Source organism: Bufo gargarizans, chromosome 3 (genome assembly GCF_014858855.1).
Source record: "Bufo gargarizans isolate SCDJY-AF-19 chromosome 3, ASM1485885v1, whole genome shotgun sequence".
NCBI lineage: Eukaryota > Metazoa > Chordata > Amphibia > Anura > Bufonidae > Bufo > Bufo gargarizans.
In genome coordinates this window covers 596,466,664-596,492,324 of record NC_058082.1, presented here as the reverse complement: position 1 = coordinate 596,492,324, position 25,661 = coordinate 596,466,664, and the positions used below count along the sequence as shown (strand labels likewise).

The 25,661-nt window shown below is 41.0% G+C and overlaps 1 protein-coding gene across 1 annotated transcript in view; it reads left to right on the top strand.

The window, feature by feature from the left end:
* Window positions 1-25,661, top strand: part of LOC122933022 (NACHT, LRR and PYD domains-containing protein 3-like) — a 94,169-nt gene that overhangs the window by 24,948 nt on the left and 43,560 nt on the right. The window contains exons 4-8 of the mRNA XM_044287753.1: window positions 743-914; window positions 2,072-2,137; window positions 5,697-7,395; window positions 23,729-23,899; window positions 25,371-25,541. Of these exons, the coding sequence (XP_044143688.1) occupies window positions 743-914; window positions 2,072-2,137; window positions 5,697-7,395; window positions 23,729-23,899; window positions 25,371-25,541 (2,279 nt within the window). The remainder of the gene's footprint in view (window positions 1-742; window positions 915-2,071; window positions 2,138-5,696; window positions 7,396-23,728; window positions 23,900-25,370; window positions 25,542-25,661) is intronic.

Sequence of the window (25,661 nt, the reverse complement as noted above, 5' to 3'; positions counted from 1 at the left end):
GGCACTTGTATATGCTTTGCGATCTCACGACTCAACTACGCATGCGTACACTGTTAGAATAGGGGACCATCAGAACCTACAGCGCATGCATGTACTAGCTCTGCTGGTTGAAGGTTGGCCGAGTATTGTACCTTCAGTGCGCATGTCTAAACACATGTAACATCTCTCAAGTGCAACTCCTTAAGTGCACAGACTGAATTATACCAGAATGTAATATTATGGATATTCCACTTTGTCATCACTGCTTACTGACCATCACCCAATTCTCTCATCTCCAGGTATGTCTGCATTGAACCTTACTGCTACACCCAGCTTTTCCAGTCTGATATTGTCCACCCCCTCTCATCTCTCCTTCTAAACCCTGGTATGTCTGCATTGAACCTTACTGCTACACCCAGCTTTTCCAGTCTGATATTGTCCACCCCCTCTCATCTCTCCTTCTAAACCCTGGTATGTCTGCTTAACAGTGTGTCCTTCCTATACCGAGGATCCTTAAAATGCTAACAATGGACGCAATGACCAAACGGCATCAGGAATGACCAAACTTCATCAGGTCATACTGATAACTCAATGGGTGACTATAACTGAATAGCATCCATATATACTACATCCATTTCCCAAGTATATGTTACGTGGTAATAGGACTGAGTGTTTGAAATAGTCTCCTGTAACAGTATGTTAACCCTTTGTATTATTTACCTTTATATTATGACTCTTATGTGTGATATTTCTTGTCTTCTAGAAATACTGGAGTCTAGAAAATGATAAAAAAACATTTGCCCGGACTTTACTACAGGATATATATAAACTAGGAAGAGAAATTGTGATAGGACTGTGGGTCAGTCTATATGTATTACGGAAGGATCATGGTTCCCCCGGCCTGGACGCTGTACTGGAGGAACTCCATCATAGAGGTAACATCGTGTATAAGACGTGTCAGCCATGAAATAGAGGTCTTCATGACTTACATTGTCCGCAATAATAAAGATCTACCGCTGGATTTCCAGCAGTGTCTGCACGTAGAGGCTTCTACCAGGATCTGAAGAATGGATTCAGATTGTAGATCTTACATTCTTCTCATCAGAGGTGACCAGATAATGGTCATTTACAGGCTGCAGAGAAACATCTAATAAATCTGATGAAGTTACTGGCCAATGCTCCAGTTTCTGCTAGATAAATCCGTTATGTAGCCATAGATGTGGCAGTGGCAGCAGTTGTCTTTGGCCCCAAATCCTTTGCTGGCCATAGTCTTTTCTGTCAAATAAAACCCTTTAAGGCCTGGGGTACAAGTTCCTGTGACTGATATTAGGAGCTAGTCTAGAGCCTTGCCAGGAGGGTAAGTAAATACAGGATCTGGTGTATGAGTCAATCTTAGAGCCTAGTCTGGCTCTGGGGGCGGGGGGGGGGGGGGGGGGTACATAGGCTGGGGTTTGATGCCCACTAATTTCAAAACCAGCCACATGTGATTTTAAAAAAATAGCCCAAAACTTACTAAAACTCACATATCACTAAAAGGATATGAATTACGATAACTAAGGACCAAAATCCCTCCAGAACGATGTTTGTCATACAGAAAACCATTACTTCAAGTTATTGCTGCTAAAGGTGGTTCTAGAAGCTTATTGATTCATGGGGTGCACTTAGTTTTTTTTCATGACTGTTTATAATTTATGGCAATATAAAAAACAGAAAGCTTTACTACCTAGTACAGGTTAGGTTCCATACAATGACGACCACTTAGTCAGAGCACCCTCATAGTGACCACCTAAATATACCCCTACATAAAATAACCACCACTTACAGTCACAACACCCTCATAGTGACCAGCTAAATGCCCCTACATACAATCACCACCACTTACAGCCAGAACGCCCTCATAGGGACCTCCACAGTGCCAGGACATACAATGACCACCACAATGTGACCGTACACAGTGACTGGTACACTGTGGGTAACATGGGATATTTAGGACTATTAGACCAGCCCCTGTATAATCTGTTATTTTCCCTACATTATATTACTGTATATGCATACATCCAGCACTGATGACGTCTGTATCATTTCTTATTAGGTGAAACTCTGGTGGGTGAAATCGTACTGGATGAACATGGACACCTAATTCTCCCACAACTCAAGGGTAAGTGTACATTATATAAACCTATTATAGTAAAACTGCTTATAATTAAAGATAAGTGAATCGATTCTAAACAAATCAAATTCTTTCCGAGGTTCCCGAAAATTCTACTTTCAAATGAAGTCGAGGTTGTGGCAATGTAATGTGGTAAAATCACCAAAAATGGTGCCTGCCCTTTAATATATCACATTCAGTAGTGTAGTGAGGGAAGCTAGGCAAAGGAGATGAAGTTGAAAGAACACAGGACACATGGTGGGGCCCGGTCAACAGCCTTCCCCATTACAACCTGCATTCTGCCTCAAAGCCAATCAAGAAGGACAGTATAGATGTGCATTAGGCACCATCTAAGGTTCCAAGCAGAGACACCATTGTGAGCTTAGACACTGTTGGGATAGGATGTGGCACAGGCACAGAAATGAGACAAAGAAGAAAGCCACTTTATGGTGTTAGGGATTGGAGAGATATATTTAGAAAGACAGGTTTTATCATTAGGGATGGGATAGGGTGAGTCAGTTTATTTTGTTGTTCACATGTATACAGACGGCACATCAGCATTTAAAGAGACAGAATTTTTTTTTTATGTGCAGGTGTCAGCTAGCAGCCCAAATAATATGAAAAAAATATATAATACTAATACTGGCTAATGATGTTTCAAGCATCAAAGTTGCACTGGACACTTTGCAAATGGGCATTTTTTTTTTCTCAAAAATCTGTTAACTACGGTTAACAAGTGTACAAATAGGTTTTCTTTCCAGCGGCAGGGTATGTTTTGGTGTCAGATGTTGTGCATTTGCGTATTTTTACCCAAAAAACGTGTGGCAAGCTTTCCTCATTTGGGCCTCTGCTCCTCTCTCGTGTGTGTGGATAAGCACCGGCAGGCATCTGCCCCTGATAAAGGGCGAGCAGCTGTCCTTAACTATGTCAGCCATTTTAATAACAATCTTTCTGATGACAGAAGCCCTCTAAAAATAAAATACTTACTGTATATAGAAGTTTACACATGGACATAAAGCTCCTAAATAGTAGAAAGACTAATGTCAGCTTACAACCTGCTGCAGGGTAATCTCATTACAACAGTAGGTGGAGGATTGGAATGACAGGATGAAAGCTCTGATCTGGTGTTTTCTTGATAGACCTAGGCAGCGTTTTTCTGTCCGGCATAGGAACGCATCTAAACAGAATGGAATACATTCTGGTGCACTCCGTTCCATTCAGTTTTGTGCCCATGGACAATGAATGGGGACAAAACTGAAGCATTTTCCTTCAGTATTGAGATCCTATGACGGATCTTAATAGTCATTTCCATTGGCTTGTATTGAGGCTCAATACAAGTCTATGGCAGGCTGAAATTGCAACAATGATTCTATTAGGCTGCATTCACATCTCTGTTACAGATGATCCTTCAGTCTAATCCATCATAAATGCCGACTGTTGGCCGGACAAAAAACTGTGCATGCCGCAGTAATTGGCCGAAACACAGAATTTTAGCCGGAATGTGCCCGTAGTGATCTGTTGAATGTGGCAATGCCTGATCCCATGCAAGCCAGCAGCTTGTTCTCTGTCAGAACAGCCTGCTGGAAACATTCAATTACTTCTCCACCCCTCACACCAGAAGTTTCAAGTTAGTTAGAAATGGTAAATAAGTGGAGCAGTCAGAGTCCCTGGTTGTCTGCAGATAAGGAGCAGTATTTAGTAGAAGAGACTCCGCCAGACTTCATGAGTAATCAGAAGAAGATGATGAGATGGGGATACTGATGCCAGGGTACCAGCCTTCTGAGAGAGAGATGGACAGCTAGCTCAGACCTCTCCTCAGCATCAAAACCTTCTTCTGTTAGGGAGGAGACTGAGGCCAGCTCAGTGCCTTGCCTGTAGTGTTTTGCTCTTGAGTTCCTCCAGTAAAGAATCATGCTGGTCTACTGCTTACCATAACTCTCTGGACTTATTTCCTATTGGGGTGCACCACGCCATCCCATTCAGAGAGCAGCAACACATGGTGGCACCTCGATGGTGTCCAGGGATCCAACGTAGTATTGTGGCTACTCCAGACCCAATCACTGCAAGCACAGAAAGATTTTTCTGGTCAGTAATCCCAGTCACAGTGGATCATAATAAGGGTATTAACCCCTTAAAGACTGGGCCCATTTTTGTTTTTGCATTTTTGATCTTTCCATATAAATTTTCTGTTCACATAGCCATATAAAAGCTTATTTTTTGCGGGACAGCATGCATTTTTAATGGTACCATTTAATTTACCATCTCTTGTGCTGGAAAATAGGAAGATCATTCTTTGTAGGGTAAAATTAAAAAAGAAAATTCCACCAAGGATTTGGTTTTGTTATTATCACGTTCACTGTGCGCATAAAAGGGCATGACGTCCTTATTCTACAGGTCAATTCCAAATTTGCATTGTTTTCTTTTTATGACTTGAAAAAAATTAAAGCCTTTGAAAATATCAAAATTTTATTTGCATTACTATTTAAGAGACATAACTTTTTTTATATTTCCATCTATTGAGCTTGTTTTTGCAGGATGAACTTTAGTTTTTATTGGTACCATTTTAGGAGTACATATGACTTTTTAATCAATGTTATAAAAAAATTTGGGGAGAGACTATTACATGTATTTTTTTTGCTTTGGCTGTCAGCCCACAAGAAAAGTATTTTAATAGTCCAGACATTTGTATCAAGCTGAGCAAGACTGACTGGATGGTAGTATTCATGGTGGAGAATTGCTTAGGATCTTGGGGGGGAGTATTCTCCAGGGAGAGGCGATACATGTTTTTCTCTGAAAGCAGCTCTTCCTGTAAGAGAGGCCTGAATGGCTGTTCCGGAATGACCAAGTGTGGGGCAGGTCCAGTGAGCTCAACAACTGAGGCAAGTCAGCCGGTGATCGCAAGGTGTAGGTTGACCACTATTTGCACACCTGGAGCTGGAAGGGGTATCCCCAGAAATAAAGGAGGTTGCACTCATGAAGAGACTCCAATAAAGGGGGAAGAGCTCTTCTTTTAGCCATGGTGGTGCTGAGAAGATCTGTGAGACGCTGCACTTTGAAGCCATTGAACTCAATGTCTCTTGATCAGGTCCTGGTGCATTATCTCTTCCTTGGTCAGATAATAGTGGATGGGACATATCAAATCCTTATGTATTATGTATTTCTAGGTCGGTGCTACGGGGAACCTAATCTTTGTTTTACATATTGTTTCTAGCAGGGGCCACATAGCCCTTCATGTCAGACTTAGTTGGCAGTGAGTCTCTCTGAGCCCATACTGCAGCGATTTCGGGAGCATGAAAACTGCCTGCATTGGTGAGGAAGGCTTTGACTGTGCTACAGGGCATGTATATGCCAGCTCCTGTTGCTGTGCACCATCAGGAAACCTCTCCAAGGATTTAATGATTATTAAACACTATAGTGTTAGACCTTCTGGCCTTAGCTTATACTGTCTAACGTTCAATGTGTTTACAAAGTAGTGTGGCCAAGAGGAGCTGTAAAATGCAGCAATGTACAGATATCTGCCATTTCTTCATATATCTGCTTCTTATCTTTATTTTTCTATTTGCTATAGAATTCCAGATCCGTCACAAGAAACATTTACATGAAAAAACTGAGAAACTTATAGAGAACAAACCTCCAAGATGTGACCAGCAAGAGGAAAGTTTTGTATTCTCCACACGTTATGTCAACCTCATCATTGTCTCCACACAACAATTTAGAGAACGCTCTGAGAATGAGCTCATAAAGACCGGTGTAAAACATGAGGAATACTTAAAGAAAAAACAAAATGAATTACAGCGCATTTCTTCCAACAAACTGTTCCGCTGGTGCCACCGATCCAGACTTGTGCCACGTATGGTAATGGTGAGCGGAGTGCCCGGTGTAGGGAAGACCACACTGATGCAGAAGGTTGTCTATGACTGGGTGAAGAGGGATCTTTATCAAAGATTCTCCTTTATCTTCTTCTTCAAATTCCGAGAACTCAACAGACTAGATAAGGTTAGTCTGGAGGACATGATCCTTCATCAGTACCCATATCTGGAGGAGCAGCTTGGGAACATCTTACAGGATCCAGAAAAACTTCTATTTATATTTGATGGTTTAGATGAAAGCATTCATAACATGGATTTCACATCACGTCACTTGTGCTCTAATCCTAAACAGCCAGAACTTTGTGGTAAGATTTTTGTCAGTTTGGTGAGAAAGTCTCTTCTTGATGGTTGTTCTGTACTAATGACCAGTCGCCCAACCAAACTGGCATCAATTGATTGTAGAGTTTTCCAGAGAATAGTAGAAATCATTGGGTTTTTACCAGAAGAACGACGGATGTACTTTGAAAATTTCTTCCCTAACCAAGAACTGGCCGAAAAGGCTTTTAATTATGTGAAGCAGAATGACACCCTGTATACCTTCTGTTATATCCCGTCCTACTGCTGGATCATCTGTACTGTATTATCCAAGAGCTTCCAGCCAACAAGTAGTGATCAGCCCGCGTCATTATTACCCAAAACCGTCACCCAGCTCTTTGCCATATTTGTCGCCAACATCCTGTTCAATCACACCCTGCACAAAAGTGACGCCCAGAAGATCCTGCAGTCCATCGGATGGATGGCAGAACATGGAGTTATGAATCACAGGCTTATCTTTGAGGAACGAGATCTGGACTGTTTCCATGTGGACAATAGGTCAAAACTCTTATCAAGTTTTCTGATGGAATCAGAGGAACCTGTGTCCTATTCCTTCTTACATCTCACTGTTCAGGAATTCTTGTCTGCCTTGGTGCATTATGTGGATTATTCTCCTGAGAAGTTACAGAAATCACTAAATAAAGCCAAATCCTATCCTGATGGACGAGGTGAAATATCCCTCCGTTTCCTGTGTGGTCTATCAGATGGCTCCACCAGGTCAATGCTAACTGGATACCTGGACAGACAAGCAGTTCAGGCCTCCACAGATGTAATCACTTGGCTGAAGGACTTCATTCTAGAAGAACAGAGACTGATGGAAAGTGAGGATAACAAGCAAAGTCTTCTAAGTACATTCTTCTATCTGTTTGAAACCCGGAATAAGGCTCTGGTGCTGGAATCATTAAAATCACAAGGAAGTCTTGACCTTTCTGGTATTCACATGTCAGCTCTAGACTGCACAGTGTTAACATTTATTCTGGACACCTGCAAAAACATAGAGGAACTCAAACTACATAACTGTTTCTTAAAGACAGAAGGATTAGAAAGACTTGCTCCAGTTTTACATAACCTGCAGAATTTAAGGTAAAATACTAATTACGGTTTTTAGCTGTCTTTGGAATTCAGGGTCTGGCAAATTGACTATATGTATATATATATATATATATATATATATATATATATATATATATACACAAACCGGATTCCAAAAAAGTTGGGACACTAAACAAATTGTGAATAAAAACTGAATGCAATGATGTGGTGATGGCAAATGTCAATATTTTATTTGTAATAGAACGTAGATGACAGATCAAACGTTTAATCCGAGTAAATGTATCATTTTAAAGGAAAAATACGTTGATTCAAATTTTCACGGTGTCAACAAATCCCAAAAAAGTTGGGACAAGTAGCAATAAGAGGCTGGAAAAAGTTTATTTGAGCATAACGAAGACCTGGAAGACCAATTAACACTAATTAGGTCAATTGGCAACATGATTGGGTATAAAAAGAGCTTCTCAGAGTGGCAGTGTCTCTCAGAAGCCAAGATGGGTAGAGGATCACCAATTCCTACAATGTTGCGCAGAAAGATAGTGGAGCAATATCAGAAAGGTGTTACCCAGCGAAAAATTGCAAAGACTTTGCATCTATCATCATCAACTGTGCATAACATCATCCGAAGATTCAGAGAATTTGGAACAATCTGTGCGTAAGGGTCAAGGCCGTAAAACCATACTGGATGCCCGTGATCTCCGGGCCCTTAAACGACACTGCACCACAAACAGGAATGCTACTGTAAAGGAAATCACAGAATGGGCTCAGGAATACTTCCAGAAACCATTGTCAGTGAACACAATCCACCGTGCCATCCGCCGTTGCCAGCTGAAACTCTACAGTGCAAAGAAGAAGCCATTTCTAAGCAAGATCCACAAGCTCAGGCGTTTTCACTGGGCCAGGGATCATTTAAAATGGAGTGTGGCAAAATGGAAGACTGTTCTGTGGTCAGACGAGTCACGATTCAAAGTTCTTTTTGGAAATCTGGGACGCCATGTCATCCGGACCAAAGAAGACAAGGACAACCCAAGTTGTTATCAACGCTCAGTTCAGAAGCCTGCATCTCTGACGGTATGGGGTTGCATGAGTGCGTGTGGCATGGGCAGCTTGCATGTCTGGAAAGGCACCATCAATGCAGAAAAATATATTCAGGTTCTAGAACAACATATGCTCCCATCCAGACGTCATCTCTTTCAGGGAAGACCCTGCATTTTTCAACAAGATAATGCCAGACCACATTCTGCATCAATCACAACATCATGGCTGCGTAGGAGAAGGATCCGGGTACTGAAATGGCCAGTCTGCAGTCCAGATCTTTCACCTATAGAGAACATTTGGCGCATCATAAAGAGGAAGGTGCAACAAAGAAGGCCCAAGACGATTGAACAGTTAGAGGCCTGTATTAGACAAGAATGGGAGAGCATTCCTATTTCTAAACTTGAGAAACTGGTCTCCTCGGTCCCCAGACGTCTGTTGAGTGTTGTAAGAAGAAGGGGAGATGCCACACAGTGGTGAAAATGGCCTTGTCCCAACTTTTTGGGGATTTGTTGACACCATGAAATTCTGATTCAACATATTTTTCCCTTAAAATTGTAAATTTTCTCAGTTTAAACTTTTGTTCCGTGATTTATGTTCTATTCTGAATAAAATATTAGAAGTTGGCACCTCCACATCATTGCATTCAGTTTTTATTTACGATTTGTATAGTGTCCCAACTTTTTTGGAATCAGGTTTGTATATATGTATGTATGTATATATATATATATTTTTTATTTTTTTTTATTTTTTATTTTATTGCCAGGGTTGTATTTACAATTAGGCACCTGAGAGCGCATGCCTAGGGAGCCACCCAGTGGGCAGCTACACATTTTTGGCCAGACGGAAAATTGCATTTCAGGAGTTAAACGAAAAACAATATTCACCTCAAACACTCTCACGCATAGCAACACTCGCTCCTCACTGGATGCGGCAGGATCTATGTTCTTAGCATGATGACATCACACGATTACGCTGGGAGCACAGGTTCTGCTGCCTCTAGTAAAAAGCAGGTGTCCCTGCGTGTGTATGTGCTCGAGGGTTTTTTTTTGTCAGCGGTCAAAAAAAATGCTGGGTGCCACTATTATTGGACCCTGGATAATAATGTAAAGTACAACATTGCTGTATGAACAAGACCTTCAAGGCCAACAGGTCAGAGGTTAAGTTTAAAGGATCGAGAAAACAAACTGACAGGACAGGAGAGACAGACTAGTGATGTATTAGGAAGAAAGGGAAGGGTGTTGGGGGGCTTTGAGCTTTGTTACCTTTCTCAAAATAACTCTGTTTGGATTACAAATAAATCTTTGTGAACAGTAAGAGCTTTCAAGTGAGTACATGCTGAGACCAACTCCTGAAGGAGAGAGAACTGGGATTAACAAGCAACCTAGACTGCAGAGATGCAATTTTCACCTTGAGTTCACAAGTACTAAATTCTAAAAAATTTTTAAGATGCGATATAATGACCCCATAAAACAGCTTTATGGGCTTCCCACAATATTGCTGTAAAGAAAACCGATTGGGCAGACAAATATGAGTATCATTTGCATCTTTAGTGTCAGGGGCCTTAAGCAATGCCAATGACAAGTACGGTCAAAAGATGGGGGGGGGGTGGAGAGAGAGCAAGAATAACAGGACCATGGTCTGACCACGATATGGGCTCTATTGAAGCATTACATAAGATCTGAAGGGTGGGGCTATTACCAAAATAAAATCCCAGCATGGGAATTATGAGGAAGCGAGAAAAAAGTAAACAGTCTATACGTAGAATTATTTACACCCCAAAGGTTATACAAAGTGTACTGCGAGAGTCCCTGGACAACTGGATCTGAGTAGCAGAGGGAGGAGTAGGGACAATCTGTCCATACCTTCTGAAAAAATTGTATTAAAATACCCCCTCGATAATCCATGCCGGAGGTTGGAGAGTCTGGAATCTATTGAGTACTCGGTCAAGGAGAGCTGAGAGGTTTTTGGTACATAACCGACAATTGGACATCCATGTAGGTCCCCTTCGAGGATGATATATTGACTGTAATGTAACCGTTATGGGGCATGATCTGGACAATAGGATAGCAACACCCGCCTTTCGGTGGTGGTTATGAAAGGTCAAATAAACCTAGGGGAAGTGATGTTGAGCAAAGAGGAAAGTCCCAACCTAGTCGTAGTGAGTCTCCCTGGAGAAATCTATGTCCGTCCGCAGGGAACTGTCGGGTATTAATTTCATCTAAGATATGAAATCATAAAAAAATTATGATTTAATATTTTTATGAAATATGGAAAATGAAAAATGAAAAATTTAATTGGCGGACATATAAACGCCAGTTCTTTTATTGATGAGATCTAAAGTTAATTTGTGCAGCTAATGAAACAGGGTGCAATTAATTATACAAAATATAATTTATTATAAATACAAGCAGTACAAATGGCATACAAATGAATACAAAGATATATCAAAATTGACCATAAGATGGTGCTCCACCGTTTACAGGCTGACTTAAGTACAATACAATACTACTTTTCCTTTTTATCAAATTATTACCGATTAATATACTGGTAATCAAAATATTATAATGCAACAACAACAAAAAAAAACAATAGAAATGAATCTGTGGAAAATCCCTTATGCTCAATCAGAGAATATGGCAGTAAGAGACATCTTATAAATACGCCCGTTGACCTAACTACGGATAATAAAATCTGATCAGAGATTCCACTCTGATAGCAATATTATAGGAATTCTAATGATGTGCACGTTCATTAAAATTTCCCGTAAAATTAATGTTAACACTATTGACCCACTAATAATGGGGTCTCAACTATATGCCAATTGGAGCGATTTATAATTACTGCAAATAAAATGGATTATACATTACCCCTTGCTTTGGGATAAAGAGCTTTTAGAAGGGACCCAGCTTTCCAAGATTCAGATCTATCCCGTCCTGAGGTACGTTCCTGACGTGTGAAGTGATGCTGATGAATGAATTCCCAAGTGTTCTCCCTGAAGAAGTTCCAAGTGATGTTTGGCTCAAGTCCTCTTTGTCTCAAGTGATTTTTCAAGTGATCTTAGTTCTTTTTCTCTCCCCCAAAACTGGTTTAGATATCCACATCCTTATCTATGCCCATCCCCTCTTGGATTAGGGATTTCCAATTAGATAAGGTGGGTGTTACGTATGGTAATCATGGGGATGATGTCATTTAATTGGCATTCCTTCTGCCCATCTACCACTTGATGGCACTGTTGTATCATATAGCAATTTTTAGAATTAACATATATATCCGGCTTTATTATACCTCTTAACCTTTGGTCTCTCCCAACTTAAATCAATTAGGAGGTACTCTTTCTGACACTTTAGGATCACTTTCCCAGACATCACGGATCCATTTTGACAGTCAACAGACCATCTTATTTATGGTCAGATAAGAGAACCATAAACTTCTAGCTTTTGCCCTGGTTTGTATACACCTAATTGTCACAGCTATTCGAGTAATGATGTTTGAAATACCACCAGTTCCTCTGAATAGATCCTTCTTTTAAGAACATACAACTTAGCTCTCTATATTCTCTCAGTGAGATACAATACAAAAAGATACATTATTAATCGGTTATAATACATTAAAATTGCATATTATATATGAATCATTAACAAGTTCAAACGCTAAATAAATGCACACATATATATATATATATATGAATATATGAATAGATACCTATTCCACACCAGATGTGTTTTATGGACGTCTCTTATCAGATTATGGCTTAGCTATATAACACCCATTGTTCCTCAGACTGATATGTTTAGAGAAACCAGTGTTTTTAAGCAATAACCTCTCTTGACCCCGGTAGTTGAGACAGTTTATGTGAGACCCATTACATTCTCTTAAGATACCACATCTGTTGGCAATAACTTTTAAAACAATATACATTGTATGCCAGTGACCATCATGATCTTCTCTGGCTTATTCCAACAGAGAGTTTGGCCTCTTAAAGGTAATGTGAATCTCCATTTTGATTCTAATATTGTCAGACCTTAATGTGCAGATATAAATATGCCCGACAAATCCCCCTTCATTCCAAAATATTCCATAACATGTGAATGCATTTGGAATGTAATAAAGGGCTCTTCATATATTTCCTTCGATGCGTAGACTTGGCTTATAGTGTTCCAACCAAAGCTTGGTTAAAGTTCTTCTGGAGAACCTTATCTAACGCATGACTTGGATGGGACACAAACTCAACCATCCTATAGATCCTTCAAAACAGGATATAAGTTCGATAAAGGTTTGTTTTGATTCTCCATCTCCACATGAATGTTTAATAGGTTCCTTTTCAATGAACCAACTTCAAGTTCCAATTTCTTGATAGAGATGGAATCGGTAACTGTCACACCGGTAATAATAACAGTGCTCACTATGCCAAAAATTATGGCGGCTACGATTGCAAACATGAATCGCTTTGGTCTGTAGAAAATTGTTCTCTTGTCAAGGTCTTCCTTGCTTGCTTCAGGATCTGCGTAATCCGTTCTTGGAAATATCCGATGTGCATCTGGTACCAGGATTGGTGCTCCGGCGACAGGATCTCAGACACGTTGAGTTGTTTTTCGACGAAGACGCAAGGATCCAGGCTGATCGATCGATCTTCTGGGATAGAATCCTCTTGTTCGTCAATATGAACCCTGTGGTGTCCTGTAGCATGATTCCGGATGAAGGACTTGGCATAGCAATCGGCTCAGCGTGGAACTTCTTCCCCAAGATCAAGACGTAGATAATGGCAATCATCTTTGATGACATCTTACGCCCCTAAAATATTGTATGACACATATGAGTACATACACTTTTCAACTTTATCCTGCAAGAAAAGAGTTACTAATACCATATACCTCTGACTGGCATAAGTTCTTTTCTTGGACAGAGTAAGTTCTGGTTTCAGAGGTGAGTTAGGAGACATTTTGTTACAGAGGAAACATACATGAGGATGGGTTAGTATGAGTTAAAGATGTTCAATAACAGATAACACTTTTTAGTTCATACGATACCAATCCTTATTTCCGTCTTTAGCTGGAACCGTAAAGTCTCTTCACCTCTTTTCATCCAACTCCTTCAATCTCTCGAAGTCGTGCACTAGGGTGACAAACACGTAGCTGATTAATGTGCACCCATTTTTCAATAAACTCATCCCCCTTAGGGATTTTGATCTTGTAGACCACTGGAGATAATTTGTCAGTGATGACATAGGGACCTTTCCAGGAAGGTAGGAATTTTCTCTCCTTCACTTGATCCCGAGCGAAGTTATAGAGATATACCCGATCGGAAATTTGATACTCCTTCTGTGTAGTCTTCAGATCGTAGTATGTCTTAGCACTCATTGCGGCTTTCTCTATATTCTTCTGTGCGAACGCAAAAGCATGCTGAAGGTGCTTGCGTAAATTTTCCACATACTGATGCGATGTTGTAGCATTGATCAAGTTATGGTCCGTTGTTCTGTAAAGTAAATGCTGGGGTAACACCATCTTCCTTCCCGTGATCATCTCGAAGGGAGAAAGCTTAGTTGCTGCGCTTGGGGTGGCTCTGATGGCCATAAGCACCAAAGGCAACTTGACATCCCAGTCCTTACCAGATTCATTGACAAACTTTTTCAGGATGTTTACAATGGACTGGTTGTAACGTTCTACTCCACCACTAGAGGCTGGTCGATAAGCTATATGGAGCTTCCTCTTTACCCCCAGGATTTCCCACATCTTTGTCATCACCTCACTGGTGAAGTGACTTCCACGATCGGATTCAATGCGCTGGGGAAGACCAAATCTAGAAAATACGTGGTTAATGAGCAGAGATGCACATACGCTTGAACTGCATGTTTTGCACGGCAAACATTCCACCCATTTGGTGAACAGACAAGTTACGGTTAACATATACTTGTTTCCTTTTGATGAGGTTGTTACTGGTCCAATGAAGTCAATTTGGATGTCTGACCATGGCATGGACATCCCCCTTTTCATCAGCGGTGCCCGATGAGTGGGTCCTTGTGGCTGGAATTGAGGGCAGATTAGACATCCGTGACAATATGTTCGCACATCTTGTAACATATGTGGCCAGTAAGCGTAGTCCCGTAGTAACTCGTACGTTATTTTCTCACCTCGATGACCAGCGGTTGGGGCATCATGTGCATGTTGCAACATCAGACCTCGGTATGCTGCAGGTACTACCCATTGCGTGATACCGTTCTTCGAGGTCCTTATCAGTAATCCATCCTGTAATGAGAATTGGGACTTACCTTTCATCAAAATTCGTAACTCCTCCTTATCCCTACAGTCTTCCGTGGTTATGGGACAGTTGTGTGGATCCTCAATGTACTTATAAAAGAGACCAATAATCGGATCCCCCTTTTGGCTCGCAATGAGATCTTCACTAGGGGAATCTTGGCTCCACTGTGCCACATTGGCTTCAGCTCCCTTTTGGGCCTGACTCCTTGTCATAGCATCCACTTGGACAGTTCCCATGAGGTCGTCAACGTCAAAGACTTCTCCGTCAATGGCTGCCTGCTTGGCAAGGGAATCTGCTAGGTCATTCCCCTCTTTATCCATGCCTGGATACTTTGAATGACCTCTTACCTTCTTCCAATAAATGATAAGACTGTGGACGGTAACCATCTCATCAATTTTACAAAACATCTTACCATGCTTTACTGGCTTGTTATTGCTTCTCATCATGTCGGATCTTTTCCATCCGGGAAAGTACTCCACAAAGCTGTTACGAACATAATCAGAATCTGTGATGATTACAAACTCCTTAATATCATATTCGATAGCCATTTGTACGGCTTTGTACACAGCAGTAAGTTCTGCAACCTGGCTGCTTTTAGAACCAATTTTGTATCCAACGGATACATCTAGGAATGTATTATTCCACACGACTCCAATACCTGCAACCAATGTACGTTCAGATCCTTCCTCGGCATGGAAGGAACAGCCGTCTACATACACACATGGTAACGATTTGCAGTACTCCTCTTCATAAGATTTATATGGTGATGATGATTGTTCCTCCAGGAAATCATTTTCCGTTGTCTCACCTTTACGTTCCGTATTGGTACAGTCATGGAGTTCTGCTAATCCCTGAGCAACTGGGTTTTTATTATTTTGTTTGTACCTGATCTCCAATGGCCATCCCATTAAGGACATTGTCCAGGCGGTTATCCTGCTGTTTGACAAGTTTCCATCTCTTATACGATCACTCTGCAAGTATTGCAGCGGCTGGTGTGCGGTCTCCACAATGATCCTTTCGCCTTGGATAAAACTCCTAAAATATTGCAAAGCCCATACAGTTGACAATAATGCTTTTTCACAGCTATTGAATTTTACCTCAACCGGTGACAAGGACTTGCTGGCATAGGCGATGATCTTGTTTCGGTTTTCCTGTTTTTGGAAAAGAACTGCACTTATGCTTTTATCAGTGAAACCTGTTTCCACGAAGAAAGGTTTTCCCCCTTCTGGATAAGCAAGGCATGGAGCCTGGATAAGTTTGGCCTTGAGCTCAGTTACAGCTTGCTCATGACGCTCGCTCCATTCCCATTTTACTCCTTTCTTTAGCAACTGTAAAAGAGGTTTTGTAATTTCGGCATAATTATCTATGAACTTACGTGAGTAGTTCATCATACCCAGGAATGATCTCAACTCCTTGAGATTTGTAGGAGATTTTGTCTTGGTCACTGCTTCCACCTTCTTTTTCTGTGGGTTAATTCCATCCGCAGTGACTTCATGACCTAGGAAATTAACCTTGGTCCGGCACCATTGAGCCTTCTGCAAAGAAAGTTTTACACCTGCTTTCCTCAGCTGGGTTAGTACATGCCTCAACTCCTGAATATGTTCCTCAAAAGTTGTACTTTTGATCAGGATGTCATCCACATAGGATAAGGTACCTCGTTCAGCGGCATCAGGCATTGCCTTATGCATGAACACTGCAAACTCATGGCCCGCATTTATGTACCCGAAGGGCAATCGGGTCCATGCATACTGTCGTTTGCCAAATGTAAAGGCCAGTTTGTACTGATCCCTTTCATCTATCTTAATCGTCCAATATCCTTGTGCACAGTCAAGGGCAGTGAAGATTTTGGATCCTTGTATTTGTGCCAAACTTTGGTCAATATATGGCACGGGCCATCCGGACATATAAACACGTTTGTTCAACTGTCTTAGGTCCGAGCAGAGACGAAATTGACCGTTAGGTTTGAGGACTCCAAGTATCGGATGATTGAATGAACTGTGTACTGGACGGATGATACCCCTCTCCTCCAAGTTCTTGACGATTTCCGATAGTGACTCGTAAGCCGCCAGCGGAAGTCGGTATTGTTTGACAAAAACAGGGGGTGCATCGGGATCTGTTTGGATTCTTGTAACGTGTAGGTTTGTTTCCCCACAGTCATAAGAATCCTTGGCAAACATCTCCTGGAACTCTGCGAAGAGCTCCTTTAGCCGTTGACGCTTCGACTCGTCGGAGCATGCGTCAGCCATGGAGATTTGTTCTTCCACCCGCTCCTGAAATTCTGGGAAAATCTCAGGCTGACTTAACTCAGTAAGCTTCTTCAAGCTCACTAGTTAAATCATTCTGGGTGTAGCGTACCTTATCCTTTCCTTGCTGGTATGATTCATACTCTTTTTCATCGATCTCATGGTTGAAAACTAATGATGACTCTTCGATGTGGCATGTACCTTCTTCAGAGCTGAAAGGATAAACAGAGTGTATGTTAAATAACCCCTCAGGGGTTGAGGAAAAATGTTGTTCCACTGTTTGTTCCTCTGTCAGGTATTCATCAGGAATTATTCCAATAACATCATTTTGGAATCCAAACGTGTAGTATTCCGAATCCATAGCTAAACCAATTACGGTGTCCTTTTGTAGGGATATGCTATGGGGAACCATATTATGAATTACCATGTGTAACTGATCCTGATGGATGTTTATCAGTGGAGTAGGTTTTACCTTTAGGCCGAGTTGCTGCATTCTGTTGGATAAACAGATCAACGCGTCTGCGTTCTTCAGCTTCTGTCCCTTCTTTACTTTAATGGGGAGAAGAAATGGTTTGCATCCTTCAGGAATTTCAACTTTCTCAGCAACCATGATACTTACGGCATAGGGCATCTGTTGTCCCCATCGTAAGGCTTGTTCTTCATCCTGGAACCCCTCTGGGTTTCCCGGCAATCTGGACCATAAGGTGTTATTTACCATGTCAATCTGTATGGCAAATCGGTGCAGAAGGTCATTACCTATATACATTTGATACCGTGGTTCATTTATCACGATGAAAACGTGCTCCGTAGTTTTACTTCCTATGGAGATAGATAAAACACATCTTGCAACAACATTATGACTCTGGAAATCTCCATCCAGATCATGAACCCATTGGTCCTGTGGAGAGGAACTTTTAATCATTTTAGGATTGGTGATCTGTTTTAAAAGTCCTAGGCTTATGTAACTCGCTTCGGATTTCAGATCCAACTTGGCATATTTCACCCGGGCTATATTGTTTACCTGTACGGGAATCAATAAATTGTCATTGACCTTTTCAATCCGTACCATCGATTGAATGTGCCTGGTCAGGTCCAAGACTTCTTGATTCCCCCTTTCAAGAGAAATGGTTAATATATCATCATCCAGAGTTACCTTTTTGATTTTGTCCCTCTGGATGGTAATGGTGTGAGCAGCACCATTGATATCTTCCTCGGGCTTACCATTCTTCAGGATTGTGACCTCCGGTATTTGATTGTTCCTGAAATGCACTTCAATAGAGTTAGGTTTCTCTTCAATCACATGACAACTGCGTTGTGCTTGTGTGTTGCAAGAGTATTCATAGGCAATGGGTGCCTTCACCTGAGTCCATACTGCTTCATTAATGAAATCAACTATGGGACTCAATCTTTTTAATAAATCGATTCCTATGATCATCCGATCATATGGAAGATCCACAATCAATGTGGGATGTCTAATTGTCTTCTTGCCAATCTTAAATGTCAACCAGGATGTTCCTTTTACCTGTAAGGCATTTCCACCTACACTTATCAAAGAGCCATCAAATGACCTTAATCGTGGCTTCTTTGATGTTAAATCTGAAACTTGTTTGAAATAGGTGTAAGATAAAATGGTGGCTTGTGATCCAGTATCTATTAATCCTTTGATTGGTCCGATAAGTTCATTTTGTAGATATATGTCCACAAAGTATCGGCCATCCACCTGCAACAAATCACAGAGAAAGTTAGGATGTTTACCCATCTGCTGTCTGAGAGGTTGACCTCTCTGCAGCTCCGTGACCTCTGCATTCCTGAGTCTCCCAGGACAAGCTGGAGGAGCAGCGTTAGCCCCCCCCTTTGGGACAAGCTGTGTGACATCACAAATCACAGCTGGCTCATGGCTAGATGCTGGGACGATGTGATTATACACTGGAATAGACATCTGGTCAACTGAATTGACATCACTAGCCTGCAAAACAAATGACATATTAGACATTTCCCCCCTGGCCCTAATTTCAGGGTCAGGGGTACTGCAAGGAAATAAAGAATTAGGAATCACATCAGATTCTACCACAATCAATTTAATATCCTTACAGTGGCCTGGGTTTTGACCCGGCCCAATCTGCTTTATGCTGTTACATTGCTGGGACCGGCAGTTGCCCCTAAAAAAGGATTAGGCTGTTTTTCTGGGGATAACTGGGACAACTTATTTACCATATTGCTCAGCTGGGCCACTTGCTCTACCAGCTGATCAAACCTGTTTGGTTTGGGCACATTTTGGCTTTGTTGGGCACCCTGGTTATTGGTAGGTGACCTACTCCTGGGTGAATTCAAGGATTCCTGCCTATCTTCCCTCTGTTGTCTGGGCCTATTATCCCAACGTCTATAACCCTGATAAACTCTATTGTTATAGGGCCTATATCCCTGGGGAACGTTATTGTAATAGGGACGGTAGTTAGACTTCCCATTACCTGAATTATTCCCCTCTGATCCATTATTATTTTGGGGTTTGGTCTGTTTGGGCGGTCCTACCTGTTGTTGCTGGGCTTGTTGAGAAGGTCCTGTAGACTGAGGGAACCTTCGTGGCTGGCTTTCAAATCCCAAGTTAGGGTTTACCTTAGCTTCAGCTACCTTTTGCTCTGGGGAATTTTTAAACCTTCTCTCACCTGTTGTATGGCACTCACTGATATTATACAGCGTGGTGGCAGCCGTCACCAACCTATCCAAGGGAGCATCAATATCCAGATCTCTGGCTAAGTTAAGTTTGATCTGGGTTGGCATAGCATCATAGAATAACTGCTTGAATTCTTCAGATTCCCAATTTGGGGATCTATATGCCAACCCATAGGCATTTTTGAGGACAGAGAGGAATTCACGGGGACTCTGATTGGGTCTACACGTAAGGCTATATATGTCCCGTTTTGCAGCAGTAGTGGTTCGGTATGGTCCGAATTCCAATTTAACCTCATGCAAAACACTTGGCCAATCTTGTACTCCTCTCTCCTTAAAGGATGTAAAATAATGACGGTATCTATCATCAAATGCCCATGGAAGGAACCTAATCCGGTCAGCATCAGAGTATAATTTTAAAGAATCCATAGTGGATTCATACAGTTCTAAGTGATTGGCTATCTGAGACGAACCTTTCTTGGAAAACTTGGATACTGTACTATTTAAAAACTTAATTATGCTGGAGGAGCTCTGATCCTTTTCTGAATATTGGGAATTTTTCTTCCTAGAAACCACCTCAGCATATGTTGGTCGCCTGTGATTCTGTGGCAAGGAATAAGTCACACGCTTCCCCACATCACCGTCAGACTCACATGCACTTTCACAACTTTCATGAGACTTATATCGCACAGGTGATTTAACCCTAACCCTAACATGTCTATCCAGGGGAGTATGAGGAGAGACACTTCTAGGGGCTTCCATAATATCAACACCTAGTAAGGTGGTTACAGTTTGGAATGCGCGACCTAATTGGGTTAATGCCTCCTGTTTAATCATGCTAACACTTTCAGGTTGCTGAGTGTTTTGGATGGGGTCTGCTGTAAAAGCATGTGATGACATGTCTGGATATTGGGGAGTAAGAAATGGAGGGTCAGGAGATCTCACAGTGTTAGATGGATCCCTTTCAGCATTGACTATATTACGGGCTGATTCATCTGTCTGTTTAATTTTGGAATACTGGAGATATAAATCCTCTAAATCACTTTTTGCCTTTTGGTATGCATCAAGGCTGAGACTAAGGTTGTACTCTAAGTCTTTGATCTTCGCTTCTGCGGATTTTAGTTCTGATTCCATTTTGGATACATATATTTTTGTACCCATTATAGACTCATACCTAATTTTAGAAAGAGTACTGACTGCCAACAATGCATACAAAACAGGTGGCAATGCACATAAGAGGTGTTGGTCCCTCTTGGTATTATCATTTGCCAAATCCATATAGGTCAGGTATCTATCAACCATGCCACCTAACTTCCATACATCACAACGTTCTTCAAAGGCTCTCATTTGCAGCTCATTAGTCCATTCATCTATATTTTTATCAATCTTCAAACGGGAATAAACATAATTGATAACCTTAGAGATTATCTTGTCTGGGTCAGAGGGACTATCTGCTAAAACCTGGCCATTACCTGGGTCGCTGTTTGTTACACTCATGATTCTGATCAATAATCAATAACAACACCAATTTGACTTGCCAATAAGGTTTAAGGAATATTTTCACTAATTGCACAAATTGGTTATAGAAATATCTCAATCAATCTCAGCAGTGCCTCCAGATATGTCGGGTATTAATTTCATCTAAGATATGAAATCATAAAAAATTATGATTTAATATTTTTATGAAATATGGAAAATGAAAATGAAATTTAATTGGCGGACATATAAACGCCAGTTCTTTTATTGATGAGATCTAAAGTTAATTTGTGCAGCTAATGAAACAGGGTGCAATTAATTATACAAAATATAATTTATTATAAATACAAGCAGTACAAATGGCATACAAATGAATACAAAGATAATATCAAAATTGACCATAAGATGGTGCTCCACCGTTTACAGGCTGACTTAAGTACAATACAATACTACTTTTCCTTTTATCAAATTATTACCGATTAATATACTGGTAATCAAAATATTATAATGCAACAACAACAAAAAAAAACAATAGAAATGAATCTGTGGAAAATCCCTTATGCTCAATCAGAGAATATGGCAGTAAGAGACACCTTATAAATACGCCCGTTGACCTAACTACGGATAATAAAATCCGATCAGAGATTCCACTCTGATAGCAATATTACAGGAATTCTAATGATGTGCACGTTCATTAAAATTTCCCATAAAATTATTGTTAACACTATTGACCCACTAATAATGGGGTCTCAACTATATGCCAATTGGAGCGATTTATAATTACTGCAAATAAAATAGGATTATACATTACCCCTTGCTTTGGGATAAAGAGCTTTTAGAAGGGACCCAGCTTTCCAAGATTCAGATCTATCCCGTCCTGAGGTACGTTCCTGACGTGTGAAGTGATGCTGATGAATGAATTCCCAAGTGTTCTCCCTGAAGAAGTTCCAAGTGATGTTTGGCTCAAGTCCTCTTTGTCTCAAGTGATTTTTCAAGTGATCTTAGTTCCTCTTCTCTCCCCAAAAACTGGTTTAGATATCCACATCCTTATCTATGCCCATCCCCTCTTGGATTAGGGATTTCCAATTAGATAAGGTGGGTGTTACGTATGGTAATCATGGGGATGATGTCATTTAATTGGCATTCCTTCTGCCCATCTACCACTTGATGGCACTGTTGTATCATATAGCAATTTTTAGAATTAACATATATATCCGGCTTTATTATACCTCTTAACCTTTGGTCTCTCCCAACTTAAATCAATTAGGAGGTACTCTTTCTGACACTTTAGGATCACTTTCCCAGACATCACGGATCCATTTTGACAGTCAACAGACCATCTTATTTATGGTCAGATAAGAGAACCATAAACTTCTAGCTTTTGCCCTGGTTTGTATACACCTAATTGTCACAGCTATTCGAGTAATGATGTTTGAAATACCATCAGTTCCTCTGAATAGATCCTTCTTTAAGAACATACAACTTAGCTCTCTATATTCTCTCAGTGAGATACAATACAAAAAGATACATTATTAATCGGTTATAATACATTAATATTGCATATTATATATGAATCATTAACAAGTTCAAACGCTAAATAAATGCACACAGGATATATATATATATGAATATATGAATAGATACCTATTCCACACCAGATGTGTTTTATGGACGTCTCTTATCAGATTATGGCTTAGCTATATAACACCCATTGTTCCTCAGACTGATATGTTTAGAGAAACCAGTGTTTTTAAGCAATAACCTCTCTTGACCCCGGTAGTTGAGACAGTTTATGTGAGACCCATTACATTCTCTTAAGATACCACATCTGTTGGCAATAACTTTTAAAACAATATACATTGTATGCCAGTGACCATCATGATCTTCTCTGGCTTATTCCAACAGAGAGTTTGGCCTCTTAAAGGTAATGTGAATCTCCATTTTGATTCTAATATTGTCAGACCTTAATGTGCAGATATAAATATGCCCGACAGAACGAAGTTCACAAACCATCAGGTGCATAACAGCACTGCCTCCTCTTGAAATGTCCAGAGGTGCATCCTACATTCCTGGCCTCTAGTATCTATTTCCTACTCCTTATAGATTATCTAGTACTCCTACCTAATGTACACTTACTATATCTCTACCCCATTGTCTTCTGCAGTGACTGCAATGTGTTACCCCAAAATTGTGCTGTGTACACAGCTGCTGAAGGGGATGTCACTATAGAAATATTAATACCAAATCTACAGAAGTATCAGCATCTGCAGCAGAAGAAATATAGTCCACCCCCACCATGATCCCTGTACACCCAGTGTCACTTGTAGCCGCCTTCACTATCCATGTCGGTTCTACAGCATCTTCTACTGACAACAGCATAGAGAATTTAAAGGGGTTGTCTGGGTTCAGAGCTGAATCCGGATATAACCTCTTCTTTACTCATTTACTCATTTACTCTATATGTGTGGCGCATTGGGGCATTTCCTTGCAGTGATGCTCCCCCTTGCCTTGGGCTGCATACCACTAGTACCCGCCCCTAAAACAAGATAGGGCAGCGCTATACACCGCATGTTTGTCCAGGTGATGTCACCGGGCTCACTGCTAGGATCTCCACATCCACAATATACAGATTTTATACTAATGCTCTGTGTACGCCTCACCCACATCTCATCTTCTTATTCTTACAGTTTGGTTAATAATGATCTACCAGACACTTCCTGCATCCAGTTGGCATCTGTAATAAGGAATAACCAGTCCCTGAAGATACTTGTCCTATCTAGTAACCATCTGTATGGTCCTAGCTTCAGTGACTTGATGGAGGCTCTGTCCAGTCCAGCCTGCAGGATAGAGCATTTAGAGTGAGTATAAGAGATGACTACAGGACTGAAACAAGTTATACATGGATTTTATTCTCTTTTATGCTCCGCACTATTGTTATGTCTATGAGGTAAACTGCTGACTGCTTCTTGATATGTGACGTCTCTACTAATGTCTGACTAATGCACCAGGTCGAGTCCAGCTTGAAGGATAGAGGAATTGCAGTGAGTATAAGAGATGTGTACAGGACTGAAACATGTGGGCACAAGTTATACGTGGATTTTATTCTATTTTATGCTGTACACCATTGTTATGTCTATGAGATAAACTGCTGACTGCTCCTTGATATGTGCCGTCTCCACTAATGTCTGACTAATGCACCAGGTCCAGTCCAGGAAAAAGCACTGCTCTATTCTCACTCCCGTGGTTCCGGCCACCAGAGAGGCCAGCACTTTTTTGTATAGTGTGCAAGCACGACCACCGCTGCTGGATTACAGGGTGGTTGTCACCATAGTTACCTATATTACCTGCATTTTATGGTTTATCTGTATTGGTCCAATTGTGTTATTTTTGACCCTAGTACGTGTCTTGTCATGTGGTGTTATCGGTCTTTACCAAATATGTGTGATTTTTATTTATGATGTATAATAAGGTTGATATTGTTAACCATATAGTGTACGCAGAGTGCATCTTTCGGTTTCGGTGTTCTTCTGTAGGCCGTAGCTTACACTCCTCTGCCTGACTGTCTTGCCTGCCAATGGGGTGCGCACTTATGGTTCTGAAAGGGCCAGTGTGTTCATACCCTAATTCCTTCCCAGTCTACGACTGACTATCTTGGGGTATTTAAGGCACCTTCCCTATTGGGAGGGTGTCTGAGCTTTAGGTTGTCTAGCTTGCTAGGTCCTAGTTGAAGGTGTGCATGTACCAATCTCTGCCTGTTTACTAATTCTGACCTTCCACTGCCTGACCTGACCATTGCATGTTAACTGTATTGACCTTTTGCTGCTTGCCCTAACCTTGGATTAGTTTCACAGATTTGATCATACTCTGCTTGCCATGACCCTCGGCCTGTTTCCTGACTACAAGTATTGCCAACCACACAATAATCCATTCCCTCCAAAATTTGTGTCTCTCTAAATCACTGACTGAGAAATGACTGGGCAGAGCCACATGTAATGTGTAATATTGTGAAGAGTGGAGGAGAATGGAGGCCACAGTGGCCACAATAGATGGTGGAGGAAGGAGAGTTCTCAGCAGCTGGTGACTGCTGACATCCAGCTTTATAAATGTTGTACATTCATGTGCTGCCATCATCACTAATTTATGACATGCCATAAAGTGAGAACATTCCTCAGGGATTCCTCTCGATTTCTAGGACAATGACATATCATATAGCTGCCTCCTTTCCTGACATCCACCACACACAATAGGGGACTTCTAGTGATGACATTTATGGATTTTACTAACAGTCAGGGTCACCCACATCTCGTCTTCTTCTTCTTATTCTTACAGTTTGGGTCTTAATGGTCTACCAGACACTTCCTGCATCCAATTGGCATCCGCAATAAGGAATAACCAGTCCCTGAAGAGACTTGACCTGTCTGGTAACTCTCTATCTGGTCCTCACTTCAGTGACTTGATGAAAGCTTTGTCTAGTCCAGCCTGCAGGATAGAGGCATTACAGTGAGTATAAGAGATGTGTACAGGACTAAGACATGTGGGGCACAATTTATACATGGATTTTATTCTATTTTATGCTCTACACCATTGTTATGTCTATGAGATAAACTGCTGACTGCTCCT